General features: G+C 44.0%; 1 protein-coding gene across 1 annotated transcript in view; it reads right to left on the bottom strand.

Annotated features, from left to right (window-relative positions):
• Window positions 1-26,566, bottom strand: part of LOC147748691 (regulator of G protein signaling 5-like) — an 84,275-nt gene that overhangs the window by 5,318 nt on the left and 52,391 nt on the right. The window contains exon 5 of the mRNA XM_086963574.1: window positions 7,323-7,486. Within this exon, the coding sequence (XP_086819700.1) occupies window positions 7,323-7,486 (164 nt within the window). The remainder of the gene's footprint in view (window positions 1-7,322; window positions 7,487-26,566) is intronic.

Below are 26,566 nucleotides of genomic sequence, written 5' to 3'. Positions count from 1 at the left end.
TTTCAACGTTCCATCCACTCACTGATTACCACTATTTCACCTTTTCAATTTGTCATCCATTAATTCTTTTATCCATCAATACATCTTTACTTATTCCTTCCATCCATCCACTGTTCATCAACTCTGCCCTCCATCCCCCACTCTACCATCCATCCGCCCACTCTAACATCCATCGGCCCACTCTACCATCCATCCCCCCACTCTACCATCCATCCGCCCACTCTACCATCCATCCCCACTCTGCCATCCATCCGCCCACTCTACCATCCATCCCCCCACTCTACCATCCATCCACCCACTCTACCATCCATCCCCCACTCTACCATCCATCCCCTCAATCTACCACCCATCTGCCCATTCTACCATCCATCCACCCACTCTCCCATCCATCCCCCACTCTCCCATCCATCCGCCCACTCTACCATCCATCCCCCCACTCTACCATCCATCCCCCACTCTATCATCCATCCACCACTCTACCATCCATCCCTCACTCTACCATCCATCCCCCACTCTACCATCCATCCCCCACTCTACCATCCATACCCCACTCTACCATCCATCTTCCCACTCTACCATCCAACCCCCACTCTATCATCCATCCCCCACTCTACCATCCATCCCCCACTCTACCATCCATCCCCCACTCTATCATCCATCCCCCACTCTACCATCCATCCCCCACTCTACCATCCATCCCCCACTCTACCATCCATCCACCCACTCTACCATCCATCCCCCACTCTACCATCCATCCCCCACTCTACCATCCATCCACCCACTCTACCATCCATCCGCCCACTCTACCATCCATCCGCCGACTCTACCATCCATCTAGCCTCTCTACCATCCATCCACCAATACTCTACCATCCATCCCCCACTCTACCATCCATCCGCCCACTCATCCATCCCTCCACTCTACCATCCATCCGCCCACTCTACCATCTATCCGCCCATTCTACCATCCATCCGCCCACTCTACCATCCATCCCCCACTCTACCATCCATCCACCCACTCTACCATCCATCCCCCACTCTACCATCCATCCCCCACTCTACCATCCATCCCCCACTCTACCATCCATCTGCCCACTCTACCATTCACCCCCCACTCTACCATCCATCCCCCACTCTACCATCCATCTGCCCACTCTACCATTCACCCCCCACTCTACCATCCATCCGCCCACACTATTATCCATCCGCACACTCTACCATCCATCCCCTCTGTCTACCATCCATCTGCCCACTCTACCATCCATCCCCCCACTCTACCATCCATCCCCCACTATACCATCCATCCAATCTACCATCCATCCAATCTACCATCTATCTGTCCGCCCGCCCACCTGTCCATCCATCCATCCACCAATCCCACCCATCCACCCATCCTTCCATCCATCCATCCTTCCAACCATTCACCCATCCTTCCATCATCCACTCATCCCCTCTGCCATCCACCCATCCATCCATTTTCCCATCCACTCTACCATCCATACACTCGCCTTTTTACCCACTCATCATTTATCCCTTTACTCTTCCATTCTTTCACCTGTACATCCAGCTATCAACCCATCCCTTTACACTGCCATTCTTCCACCTGTCCATCCACATATCCATTCACTTACTCATCCATCTACCCCTTTACTCTGCCATCCTTTCACCTATTTATCCACCTATCCATTCACTCATCCTTTCACCCACGCAACCATCTGCTGCCTATTTATCCACCCACTCATCGATACACCCTTTCACCCTTCCTTCCGTTCACCCTTCCTTCCACCCATCCACTGTTCTTCCACTCGGCCATCTATTCCCCACTCTGCCATCCATCCAACCAATCACCCACTCATCCATACATCCTTTCACTCTTCCTTCCGTTCACTATTCCTTCCATCTCTCCCTCTTCTGTTTACCCATCTTTCACTCTTTTGTGCTCTGCTCACCCTTCCATTGATGCTGTATTCTTTTATTGCAGTATTTATCATCTTTTGTCCGTCAGGTGCCGACAGAAGAGGCCCATAAAGCACCCCACCCCCCTGAAGATGCTAAAGCGGGGGTTCACGCCCCCCTGCATGCAGGTATTTGCACAATGAGTTCAATATTACAGGCCACCTGTAATCCTGCCCTTAGGTCCTTATTACGAGTGACGCTGTAATTGCTGTGACGTTTATAGCAAGTGATAACATCCAACTCAGCTCAGTCGGTATTTAGCAACAGTGATAACAAAAAACACCCAATTACAAGTTTGGGGAAAATAAAATGAGGATTTTGATGCTTACTGCACCAAAATTCACATACTTTAGAAAATACCAGGCGGTTCAACCTACCAATATAGCTCACAAAATGAATAGTTCTGCTAAATATATATTGCAATTACATAGGCTGCTCGGAATGAGTGTCTTAGCAAACATAAATCATATTTTGTATTCCTCAGTGTTATTCTCTGTACACGAATGCCATGGTCTTAATAAGATGTAATATTTATGAACGCAGTTTCATATCCCTGTACAATATTTTGTCCCCTGCAGCTTGGGCTTGCAGATATTTATCCCAAAACAACAATAATTGTGATAAGATAAATGGACCAATCGTAATGAGGGCCCTAGTGAGTATAAACGCCATTTTGTATTCTTCAATGGTATTTTCCGTTCCTGAATGCCGCTTTGTTTCCTTGATTAGATATAATGTTTCTGAATGCAGTTTCAAATCTCTGAACAGTATTCCAGGTTCCTGTAAGCTGTTTTTTCAGTCCATGCTTAGGGGCCAGTTCATGTCCTCAACAGCCTTTTTCTGTTTATGAATGCACCTATATGGTCGAGTCTAGAGTTTCCTACCCAAATGCTATCTCCTGTCCCTAAATGCTATTAGGGGTTCATTGCAAAACATGAGGTAGTGGCAGGAGTATGAAACTGTATCCAGAAACATTACATCGCAGCCGGGACTCAAAGTAGCCTTCAGAACTGAAACTAACATTGAGGAATACAAAATGCCAGATATGCAAATGAGGGCCATACTTACTATTACCACATATAACACAATTATAAGTATCGCGATAAAATCGGTAGGCCAAACCGGGCAATATTTCTAGGCGGGATATGTGTGCTATTTAGCAGAACATACAGATTTTGGTGCAGTTCGCACCAAAATATGCATCTTATCACCCAAAAACGAGTAATTGGGTGGTATGTATCGCACTCGATAAATTCGACCCAGTAGAGAAGGATTTGATCAAGTGCGATAAATATTGCAGCAAATACCGGACCACTCGTATTGAGGGCCCTAGTGACCTTGAATACTGCTACGTGTTTTGATCACTATTTCATATCCCAAATCCTGTTTTCTGTTCCCGGAATCTATTAATTGACCAAACTGTTTCCTGATTCTTAATGTTATTTCACTTCCCTGTCTGCTAGTTCCTTGCCTCTACATGATAGATGCTACCATCCCCCCTGAATGCTCCAAATATCCTACATTGGCTTTTCTACTCCTCTTGCTTGTTACTTCAAGCTTCTGAAAACCATTTCATACCCTTCAATAATGGTTGACATTTTTTAATGCTATTCAATATCCATGAATAAAATACTATTGACCGAATGCTGTTTCATGTCTGTGCATATTTTCCCAGTCATTAAATGCAATTAACTGTCCTTAAATGCTACTTCTAGCGCCCTTGAAGCTATTTCATGTCTCTGAACGCTATGGCCTCTTTACAAGTTGGTGGATTTGGTGAGGCATTTGGCAATGCGTGGTAAATACATCCGGTTCTGAGCTTTAAACTTTAAAATGAGGCATAGTATGCAGAACTGGTATTTAACACTTCGATTCGATTCAAAATCTTTATTCGGTATTTAACACTTAGGGCCCCATTAGGATGGAGGGCAGATTGCCTCAGCCGGGCCGGCGGTAGTCACCACCGGCCCGGCGGGGGCAATCCGACCACCATCCCTGCAGGAAAGACCCCCTGCCATATCACAATGGCTGGGGGGGTCCGCGGCGGATGGAAAGACCGTCTGCCGCTTTTCTGCTCGACATGTTGACCGGGCGGAAAGGGGTTCAATATGGTGGTGGTGTCTGACAGACAACGCCAGTCATAATATTTTGTGGCCTTGAACATGCTTTCCTGTGGCGGCATTACCGGCACAGAAAGGCATGCAGAGTCTGCTTGGGGGGCCCGTTGCGGGTCCCCAGGGACTCTGGGTCGGTGGGGGGTGCACATGGGGGGTACCTATGGTACCCCCCTGCAGTTCCATGTACAACATGGCAGGCACCGCGCGGTGCCTGCCATGTTGTTCATGGAAGTGCACAACATGCCTTCCTGGCATTGTGGCGGGCGGTGCTGAGTTCACTGCCCACCACAATGTTAGGACTACATGAGAAGCCCACCACTGTGGCGGGCGCATCCTAATGGCACCCACGGGACCCCCACCCTTATGGTGGGTGGTCCCTTTTTACGACGGGATGGTGGGCGGACAAAGCCCGCCTGCCATCCTAATGTGCCCCATAGTGTTCGGCATGTTTTGCCTTTTTCTCTTATTCCCTAATTTATCAAGGAAAAAACTGCTGGGAATTTTAACACAGCTGGTAAATTTGTCTTTGCCCAGGCATTGGAACTGAACCCTTCACTTGTAATGAGGGCATTTATTGTGCTACTGGATCCTGTTGTCTGCCCTCGGTTCCTATTTGATTTCATTGAATACTATTTCCTCTCTCTGAAAGCTGTGTGATTTTGCTGCGAATGTAAGACGTTACAACACATACATTTACAATGCATGCACTTACCTGCAGTTTTTACATCACAACATCCACTACAACGCATTCCATTACATCGCATGACACTATATCGCATTTAAAAAAACTACCTTTACAACGCATTCCATTACATTGCATACTATCTTTACAACACATACCATTACAACGCATACCATTACATTGCATTTAAGGTAAGTATTGGATAGTATAGGGGTAAAAATTAATATTCTAACTCCAGGGAGTGCAACAGTAGGGTAAGTATTGGATAGTATAGGGGTAAAAGTTCCTATTCTAACTCCAGGGGGTGCAACAGTAGGGTAAGTGTTGGATAGTGTAGGGGTAAAAACTACTATTCTAACTCCAGGGGGGGTGCAACAGTAGGGTAAGTGTTGGATAGTGTAGGGGTAAAAACTACTATTCTAACTCCAGGGGGTGCAACAGTAGGGTAAGTGTTGGATAGTGTAGGGGTTAAAAATTAATATCCTAACTCCAATAGTATGCGTTATAATGGTATGCGTTCTAATGTCTGTGTTGTAGTGTCATGCAATATAGTGTCATGCGTTGTAATGGTATGCGTTCTAATGTCTGTGTTGTAGTGTCATGCAATATAGTGTCATGCGTTGTAATAGTATGCGTTGTAATGCCTGCGTTGTAGTGTCAAGTGATATAGTGTCATGCGTTGTAAAGGATGTTGGGATGAAATGCCTGCGTTGTAAGTGTAGTGCGATGTAATGGTTGCGTTGTAAAGGTTGTTTCCCTTTTCCTGCTACGTCACGGCTCCCAGTGTTACGTCATGCCCCTGAGTTCTATTTCATGTCCAATGCTATCTCATGTCTCTGAATGCTATTTCATGTACATAATGTGTGCTGTCTTGTACCTGTGAATGCTGCTTCGAGTCTTCTGAATCATGCTCTCAGCGCTGTCACTTGTCCTAGAATGCTATCTTATGTTCCCCTGAATGCCAGGTCGTATCTATACCATGTCATACCCTTGACGCTGATTCATGCACCCAAATGCTATATCTTACCCCTAACCGCTCTTCTTGCCCTTGAAATATAATGTAAGTCAATGAATGCTACATGACGTGATGTGCTCGTAGGCGATCTAATGTCCCTCTTTGCTGTCTATTGTCTTTTTGATGTGCTGTTTCATGTGCCTGAATTTTATTCCATGCTCTTAAATGTTTCAAACTCCTGAGGTCTAGTTCATGCCCCCAAATGCTATTTAAAGTAATTAAAAGCTGTTTTTAGTGCCATCTCAAGGATTTTGGGGGCCAGGCAAGAAATATTTTGAGGGCACCTGTTTGGAACAACTTTGAATTTTACTACCATTGTTTTTCCTATTCAAGCCCTATGGTGCCTAACGATTTTGGATTATATCTTGAAGGTTGAGCTACATAAATACACGCAAGTGAGGTAAACAGAAAGTGTACTTTCCCAGGGTGGGGTTTGGCCCCGGGCAATTACCCACTTTGCCCATGCCTTACAATGCCTCTGGCTGTTTTATTGAATGCTGCCCTTGAATTCTACTTCCTGTAATTTCTCAATGCTGTTTCCACCCCTAAATGACATTTCTTCCCTTGAAAGCTAGTTCGTGCCACTTGATGTTTTTTGTCTGTCACCGGATTCTATGTTTAATTTCTGAATGTTATTTATTATTTCTCAATGCTGCTTCTTGTCTTTGAGTTGTTTTCTATCACTAAAGGCTATTTTTTTGTGTCTGAGTGCTCTTCCATGCCTTGTTCTGAATACTACTCAGTGTCCCTGAATATTATTTTATATTATTCAAAGCTATTGTATTTCCAGTTGTCCATGAATTTTGTTCCCTAAAGTCTTTTCATTATCCCAGAATCTGTCCTTCAAATCGGTTTCATGTCCGTGGGTAAATGTTTCTAGTTTATATATCTTTTATTGCTAATCCATGCAATTTCATACCCCTGAATATTAGTTCATGCCCTTCAGTGCTACTTCATGGCCGTCCTTGAATGCCAGTTTGTGCACCTGAAGCATGCTTTATGCCCCTGAAAACTATTCTTGTCTCTGAATTATTTCTATTCACCAATTACCACTTCCCGTCTTTAATTCTGTCTTTTCTCATGTTTTTTAATTCTATTTATTTTCCCCGACTACTGTGTTATTTTTCAGTGCCATTTTGTGTTCTGTATTTTGTTTCTTAGGCGGAATGCTGCTATCTGTCTTTGAATGCTAATTTCCACTCTGTGGATGCTATTTCTTATTGTAGGATGCTATTGTACATTACTCCTGTCCGTGAATCCTGTTTATTGCCCTGAGAAATATTTTTTTGTCCTTGAATAACATTCCATATCTCTCAATATTTGTGACTGCCTTGGGAGGATAATCCCTGTCTCTAAAAGTTACACAAGGTACTTCAATGCTACTTCCGGTCTTGGGATGGCACTTCCTGTCCTCCATGTTGCATTCTCTTTGAACTAACTGAAATTCCTTACCATGCCAATTTCATGGGCAAATCTTGTTGAGCAAACACTGGGACACAACTGTGATCAATAATACAGCAGAGGACTACATGTTTAGACCCCGTCTGGCTCACCTCTTTCGGTGCTTGCACACCTATGAATTCTGTGAATATCCTCCTGGCAGCGTGGTCCATCTCGGTAATGCAGGTGCTGCGGTATTCCTCACAAGCCAACCAGAACTCTAGATTCTCGTCGCTGTATTCGCTCTGTAGGAAAGAGCGGAATGTGGCCACACCAGCTAGAAGGTAGAGCCAAGGGGGAGAATTAGGATACATGGAGAATGCGATGGAATGTAGCACGCTTTATCAATGAGGCGTAAGCCTGTAACACACAATTCTAGACACTGTATCATTTCTAAAGGTGCTTTAGGAGGGAACTGACTCACTCGCTCAATCACTCACTCCCTCAGACGCGCTACCATGTAACCCTAACTCCATCAGTGCATTCTAAGCCTTGAGCCCAGTATTGTAACTCTGTAATTGCTTTCTAGGGCATGATCAGAGCATGTTAACTCTATCAGTGCATTCTGAACCAAGAGCTTATGTTTTTTTTTTTTAACTCTATCAGTGCATTGTATACCGTACTCGGAGCATTTTAACTCTGTCGTTGGTTGCTTTTTTTTTAAATTATTTTTTTTATTTTACAACAAATAACAATCAGTGCAGGAACATCAAATCATTTTTCGTCATCATTATCTTTACACACATGCTTAGAGTTATGGTGTTTCTTAATTTCCTGTGTCTTTTGCAGTTTACTAGAAAAACAAGGAATAACTCTACGTGGACTTAATGCTCAGCGTCACAGTCTTCCCATTTAATTTCTAATTATTCATCAACATCGGACATTGTGTCCTCTTGAGGGGGCTCCCATATATTGCCACTATAGGTGTTCCATTTTCCCCATATGCGGGCACATTTTTTTGGGGCATCCCCTATGTACATATGCTGCTTTCTCAGTCACCATTATTGCGTCCATATCTTGGCACCATTTTTGCAGGGTTGGGGTCTGCTCAGATCCCCAGTTAAGAGCTATGTTCCTTTTTGCCAGGGTCGAGCCGAGTGCTACTCAACCCTGGTCCGAATAATTGAGGTCTGATGGTTCCCAAATAATAATAAGGCAGCATTTCGGTTCTGGGAGGACTTCTATCCCTGTGACCCGTGACATGGTAGTAATTGCTGCCCAGTACGACTTGAAGTTTGGACATTCCCAGATAGTATGTATGAACGTCCCCAGGAGGCCGCATTGTCTCAGGCAGAGAGGTGTTTCAGTGTTTCCCAATTTATGTAGTAGTGTACGTGTGTAGTATGTTCTGTGTAGGATTTTCAGTTGTAGAAGTCTAACCCTCGAAGAGATTGCTACCTCCCTTGGAGATGCCAATGCTTCCTGCCAGTCTGCCTCATCCATGGGTCCCCGTTGGTTGCTTTTCAAACCTGATCAGAGGTTTCAAATCTATCAGTGCATTCTAAACCTTTAGCTGAGCATTTTAGCTCTGAGTGCATTCTAAACCGCGATCACAACATTTTAACTCTATCATTGCATTCTAACCCTTGATTAGAGTTTTCGTCCACTATCATTGCATTCTAAACCTTGATTAGAGTTTTCGTCCACTATCAGTGCATTCTAAACCTTGATTAGAGTTTTCGTCCACTATCATTGCATTCTAACCCTTGATTAGAGTTTTCGTCCACTATCATTGCATTCTAAACCTTGATTAGAGTTTTCGTCCACTATCAGTGCATTCTAAACCTTGATTAGAGTTTTCGTCCACTATCATTGCATTCTAAACCTTGATTAGAGTTTTCGTCCACCATCAGTGCATTCTAAACCTTGATTAGAGTTTTCGTTCACTATCAGTGCATTCTAAACCTTGATTAGTTTTCGTTCACTATCATTGCATTCTAAACCTTGATTAGAGTTTTCGTCCACTATCAGTGCATTCTAAACCTTGATTAGAGTTTTCGTCCACATCAGTGCATTCTAAACCTTGATTAGAGTTTTCGTTCACTATCAGTGCATTCTAAACCTTGATTAGAGTTTTCGTCCACTATCATTGCATTCTAAACCTTGATTAGTTTTCGTCCACTATCAGTGCATTCTAAACCGTGAGCTGCATATTTTAAATCCATCAGTGCATTGTTGACCGCAACGAGAATATTTTAACTCTATCGGTGCATTCTAAACCTTGATCAGATAATCCAAACAATACCAGATCATACTAAGCCTGCACCAGAGTTTCTAACGCTACTCTATGAGATCATTGTAAACCTTGATCACAATATTTTAAGTCAGTCAGTGAATTTGAAACATCGATAAGACCATTCTAGCATCAGCACATTCTAATCCCTGATCAGAGTATTCTAAGTCTCTCAGTTTCTTTTAAACCTTGATTCTGAGATGGGTGCAAATGCCACAGTTTACCAAAGCAAACTGCATGTCTGCTCTGTAGAGCAAGGGGTTGTTTCTAAAAAAAGACATACCTCTGATGAGCAGGGAATTTGCTACCTTTGTGATAGGTGCATTTCTGCCTTTCTCCTGCCTGGGACTGCCATGTCTGACATGTCTTCACATCCGAAGATCTGCTCTAAATAAGCCACTCTACAGAGGTTCAGAAGCCTGCGGGTCTGTTGCGTGAGGACTGCCAAGGAAAGGTTTTCCATGATGGGGTTGATAGTGCCTTTGCCACCAGAAACCCAGGGGTTCCTCTCCTCTGAAGGAGGTGGGGAACAGCAGGGTTGGTGGAGCTGGACACTCACCGGTTTACAGCGGGTATCTTATTTTTGCCATCCTCCAAATAACCACTTTAGTTATTTTATGCTACCCATTGTCGGAACCTGGCTCTGTATGTACTATGCCAAAGTGAGGTATAGTGTGCACAGAGTCCAGTGGAACTCCAAAGGTAGGCAGATGTAAAAGTAAATAACACCTTACTCTCTATTTGTGGTAGTGTGGGCGAGCAGTAAGGCTTTATCAGAGGACAGTCTTAAGTATTTGCTATACACACTCAGTCAGCAAATGAATGCACACACTCAAAGACTGAACTTCAGACCAATTGTTTTTGTATAAAAATATTCTTTTAGTTATTTTATTTCCTAGAACCAAGCAAGCCTGGCACAGGTAAGTGATAAATACTTTGCAGTAAATATACAATTGTAAAACAGTTTGAATTGCAATGGTAAAGGTACTTTGATTTGATCACAATAGTGTTACTGATAATGTAATAGTTTTCAAGATGGGAAACAACCTTTACAGCACAACCATTACATCACATTACATTTACAACGCAGGGATTACATCGCAACATCCTTTACAACGCATGTCACTACAACACATCCATTACGTTGCAAGTCACTACAGCTCATGACACTACATTGCATGTCACTACAACGCCGGCATTACATTACATGTCATTACAACGCATAGTACCCCCTACACTATCCAACACTTACCCTACTGTTGCACCCCCTGGAGTTAGAATAGTAATTTTTACCCCTACACTATCCATCACTTACCCTACTGGTACACCCTCTGGAGTTAGAATAGTAATTTTTACCCCTACACTATCCAACACTTACCTTAAATGCAATGTAATGGTATGCGTTGTAAAGGTATAATGCAATGTAATGGAATGCGTTGTAAGTGTATTTTAAAAAAAAGTTGTAGTGGTATGCAATGTAAATGTATGCCTTGTAAAGGATGTTGTGATGTAAAAACTGCGTTGTAAAGGCATGCATTGTAAGTGTATGCATTGTAATACATAATTACATAATATAATATAATCATATATTCTTTCAGGATACAGTATATATGCTTTGTATAGGATTTTTAGTGAAATTACAGGTAAGTTACTTTTGAGATTACTTTTCTTACACAGAATAGTATGCCAGGATACTGCACTGGGACATTTCCTGTAAACAGTTAAGTAAAAGTATTTTGGTTAGTTAGTACAATTTTAAAGAATTTCTTTAAGTTTTCCAACTCCACACTTCGAAACTTTTCATAGAAAAACAGACAATGTTATCCTACGGAGGAAAATAGTGTTATCGGTTTAAAGGTAAATACTTTGTTGTGGGAGTTGGTGTTTTGGGTTTAGACTCAGGGGCCCCCCAGGGTCTAGGATGCACTCTTGTTACATCCTCAGTGGCACTAGGGTGGCCGGGTGCAGAGTGCTGAGGCCCAAATGTTATCCAATGGGGGATAGTGGGCATCCGGTTGGCGACTGCTGACGAGCAGGCCACTGGGTTGTGGGAGCAAAGTTCCTGGACTTAAGCTCAGGGAAAATGGGGGTTTAGGCCAGCACAAAAGTTGCATTCTCAGCGGCACTGGGGCGGCCGGTTGCAGAGTGTTGTTTTGGCGTTGGAAGCCCTGTAGCTTTCAAAGGAGAGTCTCCAGTTTGCAAAAGCACTGCAGGCTCAGGGACGAAGGTCTTCTGGGATTGACCTTCACTTGGAGAGGTAAGTTGGGATGTTGGGGGTTGGTAATACACTGTTGTTTGGGCCACCCAAGGCCGTGGGGCGTTAGGTGCAGGGTTGCCTTTTACGGTCGGCTCCTCTTACCAGCTCCTAATCGCGGTTGGAGGACCTTCCGGTTTGAGGCTGCAGGCGTTGGCTGGAGGCTTGAGGCAGATCAGGGGTCACCAGATCTCTGGTCAGGATTGCTGGGGAGACCTCCTCTTGGTGTTGGGCCACTCGAACTCATGCCGTGGGCGTCGGGTGCAGAGTGGTGCAAACTCGCGGAACTTTGCGGAGCTGGAGTCTGGCTTTTGAACAAGAGACAGATTCTTTGGGATTGAAGGCATGTCCTCTGGGTTTCTCGAGGTTGCTGGCTACAGGACACACCAGGATTTCGTTGGAGCAGGTTTGAGGTGGGAACAGGCCGGTAGGGCTGGGGCCAAGTCAGTGGGCGTCCTCCTCTTGTCAGCTTTGGCATGGCTGTTCGATCCTTCTTTTCTTCTTGAATGTTCTTGTCTAAGGAAGCAAGGTTCAGGGGTGCCCATTACAGGTAGGTAAAAATGTTGGGACCAATGGCGTGGGTACACCCCCCTATTATGCCAACCTCCGGTGGGAGGGGGGCATAAACTTTTCACGGGTTGGCTGAGTCTCCCCATCTTCAAGTTGGCGGGGACTGAGAGTTGTGCTTCACCTCGCCTTCCCCACCTGAGAGGTAGAGTTGGCAGAGGTGGGCACACCTCTCTTCCTCACCTGTTTTTCCAGCCGGTTCTCCCACTCAAAGTGGGGTCAGAATCAGTGGGGACCAGTTGCTGAAAGTAGCAAGTGGCCTGGGAAAGCTCACAAAGGCAGCACGCCTTTGAAGCTTCCCCTTTGTGAACCCTGCCCATCCTGGGGGAGGAGGCTTGGCACCTCGTCCCAGGATGTGTATTGTTTCAGCCCGCCGAGAGCAGCAGGCTCTCGACCCAGGGGCCCAGAAACATGTCTGGTGGTGGCAGTTGAAAGCTGCCACTCAGTCTGGACACTAGTGGTAGGTCGTTTTTCAGGGGGCATCTCTAAGATGCCCTTTGTGTGCATTTTTCAATAAATCCCACACTGGTGTCAGTGTGGGTTTAATGTGCTGAGAGGTTTGATACCAAACTTCTCAGTTTTCAGTGCAGCCATTATGGGGCTGTGGAGTTTGTAATGACAACTCGCAGCACCATATACTCTTAATGGCAGCATTGCACTTACAATGTCTAAGAATGGGCTTAATTGTAAGAAAAAGAGGGAGGAACCCTAGTGTTCTGAGTAGGGATGGGGTCAAACCAATGAAAAAAAAACAGGAAACCCTATTCTGTCAGTATATATGTTTGGATCACAGGCTGTCTACCACATTTAAATAATATTGATTAGGTACACAATGTAGAAAAGTCCGCTATACTTCGACCAACATATTTCAGAGAAGTCAGCAACACTTTAAACAACACAATGGATAAACACAGTATGAAAATGTATTCGATATATCATCATAATCACAGTAAGCATTAAAACAATTAATATATAAAATAACATATACTGTTTTTATCCATTGTGTTGTTCAAAGTGTTGCTGACTTCTCTGAATTATGTTGGTCGAAGTATAGCTGACTTTTCAATATTATTTAAATGTGGTAGACAGCCTGTGATCCAAACATATATACAGACAGAATAGGGTTTCCTTTTTTTCCATAAGAATGGGCTTAGACACTGTAGGGGTACAGGGCTCATGCACCTATACCCTCTCCACTGGTATAGGGCACCCAGCTAGAGGGGTGACTGATCTATGCCAGGGCAGTGAGTTGTAGGCATGGCACACAGGGATGTGCGCCATGGCGACTCTTCACTTTGTTCTGCAACAAGGCACACAGTGTGCATAGGCAGTGTGTGTGTAATGATAAAGGGCCTGTAAGGGTGGCACAATAAGTGCTGCAGCCCTTGGAGGTCTTTCCTGGTCACAGTTCCCTGGGTACCTGTGGTACCATTTTCCAGGGGCTGGCCTGTGGTCAGAGATGATTACACAGTGACACTACTCCAGATTATCACTAGATCTAGAGAGAATAGTTGTCCTCTGGGATCCGTTACAGGTCCGCTCCCCCACAGACTCGCCCAAAAATTAGTAACTGGAATTCATTCCTTAAAGATCGCAGGGTCTGATTTTCTGTACTATCTACTCCCCTCCTTGTGAAAGTTACCAGGGGATCCTTCCACCAACCTTTTTTCGCTGTGGTCAGAGATGCCAATTGAGATTTGGTTTTGATGCAGGTTTAGGGAAAGTGCATAAGCCCTGGGCACCTGATTAGCAGGAGGCCAGGGCACACTCAGTCAAAGCACATCAGCAGTTCTGTAAAAGGTGGGGGATACCATGCAGAAAGAGGGCACTTTCTCATATCCATCTACCCGTGCATTCCAACTGTAAGGTGGTGACACCCTATCAGTGCAATCCAACCCTTAATCTATGCATTAAACATTTCTGGCCTTGCACTCAGTCTCTTTACCAGTGCACCCATAATCAGTCAGTTGATTCCAGTTCTCTATCTCTGCACTCTAACCATAATCAATGAGTTCTAACTCTCTATGAACGGTCCTGATAATGAGTGGGTCAGTGTTTTCTGCACCCTACATAAGCTCTTTTTTGTGCAGGGGCTGGAAGTATGAGTTGGGTGAAATTTACTGCATCAGGTGATTACTGGGTGCATTAAATATTTCACTCTTCATTAAACTTCGGCTGGCCAAACTGAGGGGAAAGGGCAATGGCATTTACTGTACCAGGGGGATTTGCTGACGTGCGCAGAAAACATCTGCATGTTATTCCCTAGAAACTCATAATAGATGATATGTATTGCACCAGATAAATAACATACCCTAGGCCTAGAGTGTCTTTATTTTTATGGTGAAATAAAAAGCACCTGGACTCCAACAAACTCGAAATCTGTGTCCATGTATTCGAATTTGACTCCAATCAAAATGGATTAGTGCATTCTAATTCGGTATCGGTGTATCATTCTGATCCTAATATACTAATCACAGTATTTTTGCATTTGCTCAGTGCATTCTAAAGCTGTCAACTCTCTCTGTCTCTTTACCAGTGCATTCCAATCTATCGCCAGTCCTTTCCAAGTCTCTCCCCGTGCACTAGTCTCTCTCAGTGCATCCTGACTCTCTGCTAGAGCCTACTGTCCTCTCGCGTCCCAAAGACTATTGGGAATGAGCATTGACTCCCGCCTTAAATGTACTAAGTCACTGTACATCGACTCCCGTCTTGAATTTGCCTGGTCATTCTGCATTGCGGCACATCTTGAATATGCCAGCACGCTGTGTATAGGCTCAGTTATTGATCATGGAATTCATCCTACTTCAGATCCTATTTTGAAAATGGCAGCTCACTCTGCATCCACTCCTGTCCAGAATATGACAATTAACTGTACATAGATTTCTCTTTTGGAAATGCCAGCTCATTGGACATCAGCTTCCATCCTAAAAATACTTGCTCATTCTGCATGAATTGCCATCCTGAATATGTCTGCTCACGGTGCATGAGTATTCCATCTTAAATAGTCCAGCTCCCTCTGCAGGACTCCATCCCTCGACCCTAAAATCACTCCTCTGGCTCTCTGTCAAAACCAATTCCACATTCAAAACCCTCTGCCGCATGTAAAAACAAGCATTTGCAATGCAATAGGTCTCGCATTAGGAAAGTTTGAGCTATTGGTATTGTAAATGACGATTTTATTTATTTATGTGTTGGTTTTGAAAATAGCAAAATTAATAGCTTTGTCATTTACAATGTCAATAGTTATAACTTTCGCAAATGAGACACCTATAGCATTTGTAATGCAATATGTGTTGTATTTACGTGACTTAGATGTATTGATATTAAAAATAACAAAGGCTTTTATTTTTTAAAAATAATTAATACTTAAATAAAAGTTATTATAATTTATAATGGCAATAGCTTAAACTTTTGTAAATAACTTTTGTGAAGATTATGTTCAGTGTATTTTATTGTGACGAAAATCCAAGAGCAGAAGTGAAATATTAACATCTTTTTGTGACATTTGTAATAAAGCCCAAAACATTGAGAGAACATATTTGAACCAATTGTTGTTGAATGGTTGCACAGATTGATGCTGTGGTGGCGCTGAGTGATGTTGTGGTGGCGACGAGGGATGCAGTGGCGTTCAGTGATGCTGTGGTAGCGCATAGTGATGCTGTTGTGCCCCTGAGTGATGCTGTGGTGGTGCTGAGTGATGCTGTGGTGATGCAATAGATAGATAGAGTGAGTGCGATAGATAGAGTGAGTACGATAGATAGAGTGAGTGCGATAGATAGAGTGAGGGCGATAGATAGAGGGAGGGTGATAGATAGATAGAGGGAGGGTGATAAATAGAGTGAGGGCGATAGATAGATAGATAGATAGAGTGCGGGCGATCAATAGATAGATAGATAGATAGATAGATAGATAGATAGACAGATCAATAGAGGGCGATAAATAGATGGACAGATAGAGTGAGGGTGGTCGATAGATAGATAGATAGATAGATAGATAGATAGATAGATAGATAGATAGATAGATAGATAGATAGATAGAGTGATGGCGATAAATAGAGTGAGTGCGATAGATAGACAGATAGAGTGAGGGCGATAGATAGATAGAGTGAGGGCAATAGAGAGAGTGAGGGTGATAGATAGATAGAGTGAGGGCGACAGATAAATAGATAGATAGATAGATAGATAGATAGATAGAGTGAGGGTGATAGATAGAGTGAGGGCGATAGATAGATGAATAGAGTGAGGGGCAATAGATGGATAGAGTGAGGGTGATAGAGTGAGGGCGATAGATAGATAGATATATAGAGTGAGGGCAATAGATAGATAGAGTGAGGGCAATAGATAGAGTGAGAGCGATAGATAGATAGAGTGAAGGCAATAGATAGAGTGAGGGCGATAGATAGAGTGAGGGCGATAGAGTGAGGGTGATAGATAGATAGATTTATAGAGTGATGGGCGATAGATAGATAGAGTGAGGGCGATAGATAGATAGATATATAGAGTGAGGGCCATAGATAGATAGAGTGAGGGCAATAGATAGAGTGAGGGTGATAGATAGATAGAGTGAGGTAGATAGATAGATAGATAGATAGATAGATAGATAGAGTGAGAGCGATAGAAAGAGTGAGGGTGATAGATAGATAGATTGAAAGAGTGAGGGGCGATAGATAGATAGATAGATAGAGTGAGGGCGACAGATAGAGTGAGGGTGATAGATAGATAGAGTGAGGGCGATAGATAGAGTGAGGGCAATAGATAGAGTGAGGGCGATAGATAGATAGAGTGAGGGCGATAGATAGATAGATAGATAGATAGATAGATAGATAGATAGATAGATAGATAGATAGATAGATAGATAGATAGATAGATAGATTGAGGGCAATAGACAGAGTGAGGGCAATAGATAGATAGATTGATAGAGTGAGGGGCGATAGATAGAAAGAGTGATGGCAATAGATAGAGTGAGGGTGATAGATAGAGTGAGGGTGATAGATAGATAGATTGATAGAGTGAGGGATGATAGATAGATAGATAGATAGATAGATAGTGTAATTATGAGGCGATAGTTAGAGTGAGGGTGATAGATAGATTGATAGAGTGAGGGGTGATAGATAGATAGATAGATAGATAGATAGATAGATAGATAGATAGATAGATAGATAGATAGAGTGAGGGCGATAGATAAAGTGAGGGTGATAGATAGATAGAGTGAGGGTGATAGATAGAGTGAGGGCGATAGATAGATAGATTGAAAGAGTGAGGGGCGATAGATAGATAGATAGAGTGAGGGCGACAGATAGAGTGAGGGTGATAGATAGATAGAGTGAGGGCGATAGATAGAGTGAGGGCAATAGATAGAGTGAGGGCGATAGATAGATAGAGTGAGGGCGATAGATAGATAGATAGATAGATAGATAGATTGAGGGCAATAGACAGAGTGAGGGCGATAGATAGATAGATTGATAGAGTGAGGGGCGATAGATAGAAAGAGTGATGGCAATAGATAGAGTGAGGGTGATAGATAGAGTGAGGGTGATATATAGATAGATTGATAGAGTGAGGGATGATAGATAGATAGATAGATAGATAGATAGATAGATAGATAGATAGATAGATAGATAGATAGATAGATAGTGTAATTATGAGGCGATAGTTAGAGTGAGGGTGATAGATAGATTGATAGAGTGAGGGGTGATAGATAGATAGATAGATAGATAGATAGATAGATAGATAGATAGATAGATAGATAGATAGATAGATAGATAGATAGATATATAGATAGATAGATAGATAGAGTGAGGGCGATAGATAAAGTGAGGGTGATAGATAGATAGAGTGAGGGTGATAGATAGAGTGAGGGCGATAGATAGAGTGAGGGCGATAGATAGAGTGAGGGCGATAGATAGAGTGAGGGCGATAGATAGAGAGAGGGCGATAGATAGAGTGAGGGCGATAGATAGACAGAGTGAGGGCGATAGATATATAGAGTGAGGGTGATAGATAGCTGGAGTGAAGGCGGTAGATAGATAGAGTGGGGGTGATGGATAGATAGATAGATAGATAGATAGATAGATAGATAGATAGATAGATAGATAGATAGATAGATAGATAGATAGATAGATAGATAGAGTGAGGGCGATAGAAAGAGTGAGGGTGATAGATAGATAGATTGAAAGAGTGAGGGGCGATAGATAGATAGATAGATAGAGTGAGGGCGACAGATAGAGTGAGGGCGATAGATAGATAGAGTGAGGGCGATAGATAGATAGATAGATAGATAGATAGATAGATAGATAGATAGATAAATAGATAGATAGATAGATAGATCGAGGGCAATAGACAGAGTGAGGGCGATAGATAGATAGATTGATAGAGTGAGGGGCGATAGATAGAAAGAGTGATGGCAATAGATAGAGTGAGGGTGATAGATAGAGTGAGGGTGATAGATAGATAGATTGATAGAGTGAGGGATGATAGATAGATAGATAGATAGATAGATAGATAGATAGATAGATAGATAGATAGATAGATAGATAGATAGATAGATAGATAGATAGTGTAATTATGAGGCGATAGTTAGAGTGAGGGTGATAGATAGATTGATAGAGTGAGGGGTGATAGATAGATAGATAGATAGGTAGATAGATAGATAGATAGATAGAGTGAGGGCGATAGATAAAGTGAGGGTGATAGATAGATAGAGTGAGGGTGATAGATAGAAAGAGGGCGATAGATAGAGTGAGGGCGATAGATAGAGGGAGGGCGATAGATAGACAGAGTGAGGGCGATAGATATATAGAGTGAGGGTGATAGATAGCTAGAGTGAAGGCGGTAGATAGATAGAGTGGGGGTGATGGATAGATAGATAGATAGATAGATAGATAGATAGATAGATAGATAGATAGATAGATAGATAGATAGATAGATAGATAGAGTGAGGGCGATAGATAGATAGACAGATAGATAGAGTGAGGGCGATTTATAGATAGATAGATAGATAGATAGATAGATAGATAGATAGATAGATAGATAGATAGATAGATAGATAGATAGAGTAAGGGCAATAGATAGAAAGAGTGATGGCAATAGATATAGTGAGGGTGATAGATAGAGTGAGGGCGATAGATAGATAGATTGATAGAGTGAGGGGCGATAGATAGAGTGAGGGCGATAGATAGATAGAGTAAGGGCGATAGATAGATAGATAGATAGAGTGAGGGCGATAGATAGACAGAGTGAGGGCGATAGATAGATAGATTGATAGAGTGAGGGGCGATAGATAGAAAGAGTGATGGCAATAGATAGAGTGAGGGTGATAGATAGAGTGAGGGTGATAGATAGATAGATTGATAGAGTGAGGGATGATAGATAGATAGATAGATAGATAGATAGATAGATAGATAGATAGATAGATAGTGTAATTATGAGGCGATAGTTAGAGTGAGGGTGATAGATAGATTGATAGAGTGAGGGGTGATAGATAGATAGATAGATAGATAGATAGATAGATAGATAGATAGATAGATAGATAGATAGATAGAGTGAGGGCGATAGATAAAGTGAGGGTGATAGATAGATAGAGTGAGGGTGATAGATAGAGTGAGGGCGATAGATAGATAGATTGAAAGAGTGAGGGGCGATAGATAGATAGATAGAGTGAGGGCGACAGATAGAGTGAGGGTGATAGATAGATAGAGTGAGGGCGATAGATAGAGTGAGGGCAATAGATAGAGTGAGGGCGATAGATAGATAGAGTGAGGGCGATAGATAGATAGATAGATAGATAGATAGATTGAGGGCAATAGACAGAGTGAGGGCGATAGATAGATAGATTGATAGAGTGAGGGGCGATAGATAGAAAGAGTGATGGCAATAGATAGAGTGAGGGTGATAGATAGAGTGAGGGTGATATATAGATAGATTGATAGAGTGAGGGATGATAGATAGATAGATAGATAGATAGATAGATAGATAGATAGATAGATAGATAGATAGTGTAATTATGAGGCGATAGTTAGAGTGAGGGTGATAGATAGATTGATAGAGTGAGGGGTGATAGATAGATAGATAGATAGATAGATAGATAGATAGATAGATAGATAGATAGATAGATATATAGATAGATAGATAGATAGAGTGAGGGCGATAGATAAAGTGAGGGTGATAGATAGATAGAGTGAGGGTGATAGATAGAGTGAGGGCGATAGATAGAGTGAGGGCGATAGATAGAGTGAGGGCGATAGATAGAGTGAGGGCGATAGATAGAGAGAGGGCGATAGATAGAGTGAGGGCGATAGATAGACAGAGTGAGGGCGATAGATATATAGAGTGAGGGTGATAGATAGCTGGAGTGAAGGCGGTAGATAGATAGAGTGGGGGTGATGGATAGATAGATAGATAGATAGATAGATAGATAGATAGATAGATAGATAGATAGATAGATAGATAGATAGATAGATAGATAGATAGAGTGAGGGCGATAGAAAGAGTGAGGGTGATAGATAGATAGATTGAAAGAGTGAGGGGCGATAGATAGATAGATAGATAGAGTGAGGGCGACAGATAGAGTGAGGGCGATAGATAGATAGAGTGAGGGCGATAGATAGATAGATAGATAGATAGATAGATAGATAAATAGATAGATAGATAGATAGATCGAGGGCAATAGACAGAGTGAGGGCGATAGATAGATAGATTGATAGAGTGAGGGGCGATAGATAGAAAGAGTGATGGCAATAGATAGAGTGAGGGTGATAGATAGAGTGAGGGTGATAGATAGATAGATTGATAGAGTGAGGGATGATAGATAGATAGATAGATAGATAGATAGATAGATAGATAGATAGATAGATAGATAGATAGTGTAATTATGAGGCGATAGTTAGAGTGAGGGTGATAGATAGATTGATAGAGTGAGGGGTGATAGATAGATAGATAGATAGGTAGATAGATAGATAGATAGATAGATAGAGTGAGGGCGATAGATAAAGTGAGGGTGATAGATAGATAGAGTGAGGGTGATAGATAGAAAGAGGGCGATAGATAGAGTGAGGGCGATAGATAGAGTGAGGGCGATAGATAGACAGAGTGAGGGCGATAGATATATAGAGTGAGGGTGATAGATAGCTAGAGTGAAGGCGGTAGATAGATAGAGTGGGGGTGATGGATAGATAGATAGATAGATAGATAGATAGATAGATAGATAGATAGATAGATAGATAGAGTGAGGGCGATAGATAGATAGACAGATAGATAGAGTGAGGGCGATTGATAGATAGATAGATAGATAGATAGATAGATAGATAGATAGATAGATAGAGTAAGGGCAATAGATAGAAAGAGTGATGGCAATAGATATAGTGAGGGTGATAGATAGAGTGAGGGCGATAGATAGATAGATTGATAGAGTGAGGGGCGATAGATAGAGTGAGGGCGATAGATAGATAGAGTAAGGGCGATAGATAGATAGATAGATAGAGTGAGGGCGATAGATAGACAGAGTGAGGGCGATAGATATATAGAGTGAGGGTGATAGATAGCTAGAGTGAAGGCGGTAGATAGATAGAGTGGGGGTGATGGATAGATAGATAGATAGATAGATAGATAGATAGATAGATAGATAGATAGATAGATAGATAGATAGATAGATAGATAGATAGATAGATAGATAGATAGATAGATAGAGTGAGGGCGATAGATAGATAGACAGATAGATAGAGTGAGGGCGATTGATAGATAGATAGATAGATAGATAGATAGATAGATAGATAGATAGATAGATAGATAGATAGATAGATAGATAGTGTAATTATGAGGCGATAGATAGAGTGAGGGCGATAGATAGATTGATAGAGTGAGGGGTGATAGATAGATAGATAGATAGATAGATAGATAGATAGATAGATAGATAGATAGATAGATAGATAGATAGATAGATAGATAGATAGATAGATAGATAGAGTGAGGGCGATAGATAAAGTGAGGGTGATAGATAGAAAGAGTGAGGGTGATAGATAGAGTGAGGGCGATAGATAGATAGAGTGAGGGCGATAGAGTGAGGGCGATAGACAGAGTGAGGGCGATAGATAGATAGATTGATAGAGTGAGGGGCGATAGATAGAAAGAGTGATGGCAATAGATAGAGTGAGGGTGATAGATAGAGTGAGGGCTATAGATAGATAGATTGATAGAGTGAGGGCGATAGATAGATAGAGTGAGGGCGATAGATAGATAGATAGAGTGAGGGCGATAGATAGATAGATAGAGTGAGGGCGATAGATAGATAGATAGATAGATAGATAGATAGATGGATAGATAGATAGATGGATAGATAGATAGATGGTGTAATTATGAGGTGATAGATAGAGTGAGGGCAATAGATAGATTGATAGAGTGAGGGGTGATAGATAGATAGATCGATAGATAGATAGATAGATAGATAGATAGATAGATAGATAGATAGATAGATAGGTAGATAGATAGATAGGTAGATAGATAGGTAGATAGGTAGATAGATAGATAGAGTGAGGGCGATAGATAAAGTGAGGGTGATAGACAGATAGAGTGAGGGTGATACATAGAGTGAGGGCAATAGATAGAGTGAGGGCGATAGATAGAGTGAGGGCGATAGATAGATAGAGTGAGGGAGATAGATATATAGAGTGAGGGTGATAGATAGCTAGAGTGAAGGCGATAGATAGATAGAGTGAGGGTGATGGATAGATAGATAGATAGATAGACTGAGGGCGATAGATAGATAGACAGATAGATAGAGTGAGAGTGATAGATAGATAGATAGATAGATAGCTAGATAGATAGATAGATAGATAGATAGATAGATAGATAGATAGATAGATAGATAGATAGATAGATAGATAGATGGTGTAATTATGTGGCATGTAATTATGTGGCACTGGGTGGTATTTGGAGTGTATGTTGCATTGAGTGCAGTGTAATTATGTGTTGTCTAATTATGTGGCACTGAGTGGTATTTGGAGTGTATGGTGCATTGAGCGCAGTGTGATTATGTAGCATATCATTATGTGGCTCTTAGTGGTATTATGAGGAGTGTATGCTGTATTCAGTAGAGTGTAATTGTGTGGCGTGTAATTATGTGGCACTGAGTGGTGTTGTTTGGAGTGTATGTTGCATTGTAATTATGTAGCATATAAATATGTGGCACTGAGTGGTATTGTGTGGAATGTGTGTTGTATTCAGTAGAGTGTAATTATGTGGTGTGTAATTATGTGGCACTGAGTAGTATTTGGAGTGTATGTTTCGTTCAGCGCAGTGTAATTATGTAGTATATAATTATGTGGCACTGAGTGAAATTGTGTGGAGTGTATGTTGCATTTAGTACAGTGTAATTATGTAGCATATAATTATGTGGCACTGAGTGGTATTGTGTGGAGTGTGTGTTGCATTCAGTAGAGCGTAATTATGTGACGTATAATTATGTGGCACAGAGTGGTATTTGGAGTATATGTTGCATTGAGTGCAGTGTAATTATGTGGCATGTTATTACGTGGCACTGAGTGGTATTTGGAGTGGTGGTGGAGGTGGTGGTTGTTGACGTGGTGGTGGAGGTGGTGGGTGTGGTGGTGGTCTTGGTGGTGGACTTGGTGGTGGTGGATGTGGTGGTGGACGTGGTAGTGGTGGATGAGGTGGTGGTGGACGTGGTAGTGGTGGACGTGGTGGAGGTGGACATGGTGGAGGTGGATGAGGTGATGGTGGTGACTGTGGTAGTGTTGGTGGTGGACATGGTGGTGGTGGTGGATGTGGTGTGGTGGTAGATGCGGTGGTGGTGGACGTGGTGGTGGTGGACATGGTGGTGGTGGGTGTGGTGGTTTAGGTGGACATGGTGTTGGGGGTGGACGTGGTGGTGGTGGTGGACATGGTGGTGGTGGTGGACTTGGTGGCGGTGGACATGGTGGTGGTGGACATGGTGGTGGTGGATGTGGTGAAGGTGGACATGGTGGTGGTGGACGTGGTGGTGGTGGATGTGGAGTGGTGGACGTGGTGGTGGTGGATGTGGTGGTGGTGGACATGGTGGTGGTGGACGTAGTGGTGGTGGATGTGGTAGTAGTGGATGTAATGGTGGTGGATGTGGTGGTGGTGGTGGGTGTGGTGGTGGTGGATGTGGTGGTGGTGGGCGTGGTGATTGTGGACATGGTGGTGATGGACATGGTGGTGATGGACATTGTTGGTGGTGGACATGGTGGTGGTGGACATGGTGGTGTTTGACATGGTGGTGTTGGATGTGGTGGACATGGTGGTGGTGGATGTGGTGGTGGTGGTGGTGGTGGTGATGGTGGACATGGTGGTGGTGGATCTGGTGGACATGGTGGTGGTGGATGTAGTGGTGGTGGATGTGGTGGACATTGTGGTGGTGTCTGTGGTGGGTTGGATGTGGTGGTGGTGGACGTGGTGGTGGACGGGGTGGTGGTGGATGTGGTGGTAGTGGATGTGGCGGTAGTGGATTTGGTGGTAGTGGTGGTGGACGTGGTGGTGCTGGTGGGTGTGGGTGTGGGGGTGGAGGGTGTGGTGATGGAGGTGGGTGTGGTGGTGGTTGTGGTGGACGTGGTGGTGCTGGACACGGTGGTAGAGGACATAGTGGTGGTGGTCATGGTGGTGGTGGATGTAGTGGTGGTGGATGTGGTGGTGGTGGATGTGGTGGTGGTGGATGTGGTGGTGGTGGATTTGGTGGTGGTGGATGTGGTGGATGTGGTTGTGGTGGATGTGGTGGTGGTGGGTGGTGGACGTGGTGGTGGTGAAGGTGGGTGTGGTGGTGGTGGTGGACGTGGTGGTGGTGGACGTAGTGGTGGTGGATATAGTGGTGGTGGATGTGGTGGTGGTGATTGTGGACATGCAGTTGGTGGACGTGGTGGTGGTGGACATGGTGGTGGTGGATGTGATAGTGGTGGTGGATGTTGTGGTGGTGGTTGTGGTGGTGGATGTGGTGGTGGATGTGGTGGTGGTGGTGGGTGTGGTGGTGGGTGTGGACGTGGTGGTGGTAGATGTGGTGCCCGTGGTGGTTGTGGACATGGTGGTGATGTACGTGGTGGTGATGAATGTGGTGGTGATGGACGTGTTGGTGATGGACATTGTTGGTGGTAAACATTTTTGGTGGTGGACATGGTGGTGGTGGACATGGTGGTGGTGGACGTAGTGGTGGATGTGGTGGACGTGGTGGTGGTGGACGTGGTGGTGGTGGACGTGGTGGATGTGGTGGATGTGGTGGTGGAGGTAGTGGTGGTGGATGTGGTGATGGTGGTGGGTGTGGTGGTGGTGGACCTGGTGGTGGGGGTGGGTGTGGTGGTGGTGGACATGGTGGTGCTGGACATGGTGGTAGTGGACGTAGTGGTGGTGGTCATGGTGGTGGTGGACGTAGTGGTGGTGGATGTGGTGGTGGTGGATGTGGTTGTGGTGGATGTGGTGGTGGATGTGGTGGTGGTGGGTGGGGGACGTGGTGGTGGTGGAGGCTGGTGTGGTGGTGGTGGTGGACATGGTGGTGGTGGACGTAGTGGTGGTGGATGTAGTGGCGGCGGTGGATGTGGTGGTGGTGGTGGGGATTGTGGGCATGGTGGTGGTGGACATGGTGGTGATGGATGTGATGGTGGTGGTGGATGTTGTGGTGTTGGTGGTTGTGGTGGTGGATGTGGTGGTGGTGGATGTGGTGGTGGACGTGGTGGTGGTGGTGGGTGTGGTGGTGGTGGACTTGATGGTGGTAGATGTGGTGCCCGTGGTGGATGTGGACATGGTGGTGATGGACGTGGTGGTGATGGATGTGGTGGTGAGGGACATTGTTGGTGGTGGACATGGTGGTGGTGGATGTGGTGGACATGGTGGTGGTGGCCGTGGTGGTGGTGGAGGTAGTGGTGGTGGATGTGGTGGTGATGGTGGGTGTGGTGGTGGTGGTGGGTGTGGTGTTGGTGGATGTGGTGGTGGTGGATGTGGTGGTGGTGAATGGTGGATGTGGTGGTGGTGGAGGTGGGTGTGGTGGACGTGGTGGACATGGTGGTGATGGACGTGGTGGTGGTGGACGTAGTGGTGGTGGATGTAGTGGTGGTTGATGTGGTGGTGGAGGTGGTGATTGTGGACGTGGTGGTGGTGGATGTTGTGGTGGTGGACGTGGTGGTGGTGGATATGGTGGTGGTGGATGAGGTGGTGGTGGAGAGTGGTGGACTTGGTTGTGGTGGAGGTGGGTGTGGTGGTGGACGTGGTGGTGGACGTAGTGGTGGTGGATGTAGTGGTGGTGGATGTGGTGGTGGATGTGGTGGATGTGGTGGTGGTGGAGGTGGAGGT

This window comes from Lissotriton vulgaris, chromosome 1_1 (genome assembly GCF_964263255.1).
Source record: "Lissotriton vulgaris chromosome 1_1, aLisVul1.2, whole genome shotgun sequence".
Classification (NCBI taxonomy): Eukaryota; Metazoa; Chordata; class Amphibia; order Caudata; family Salamandridae; genus Lissotriton; species Lissotriton vulgaris.
This window is presented reverse-complemented; position numbering and strand designations above follow the sequence as displayed.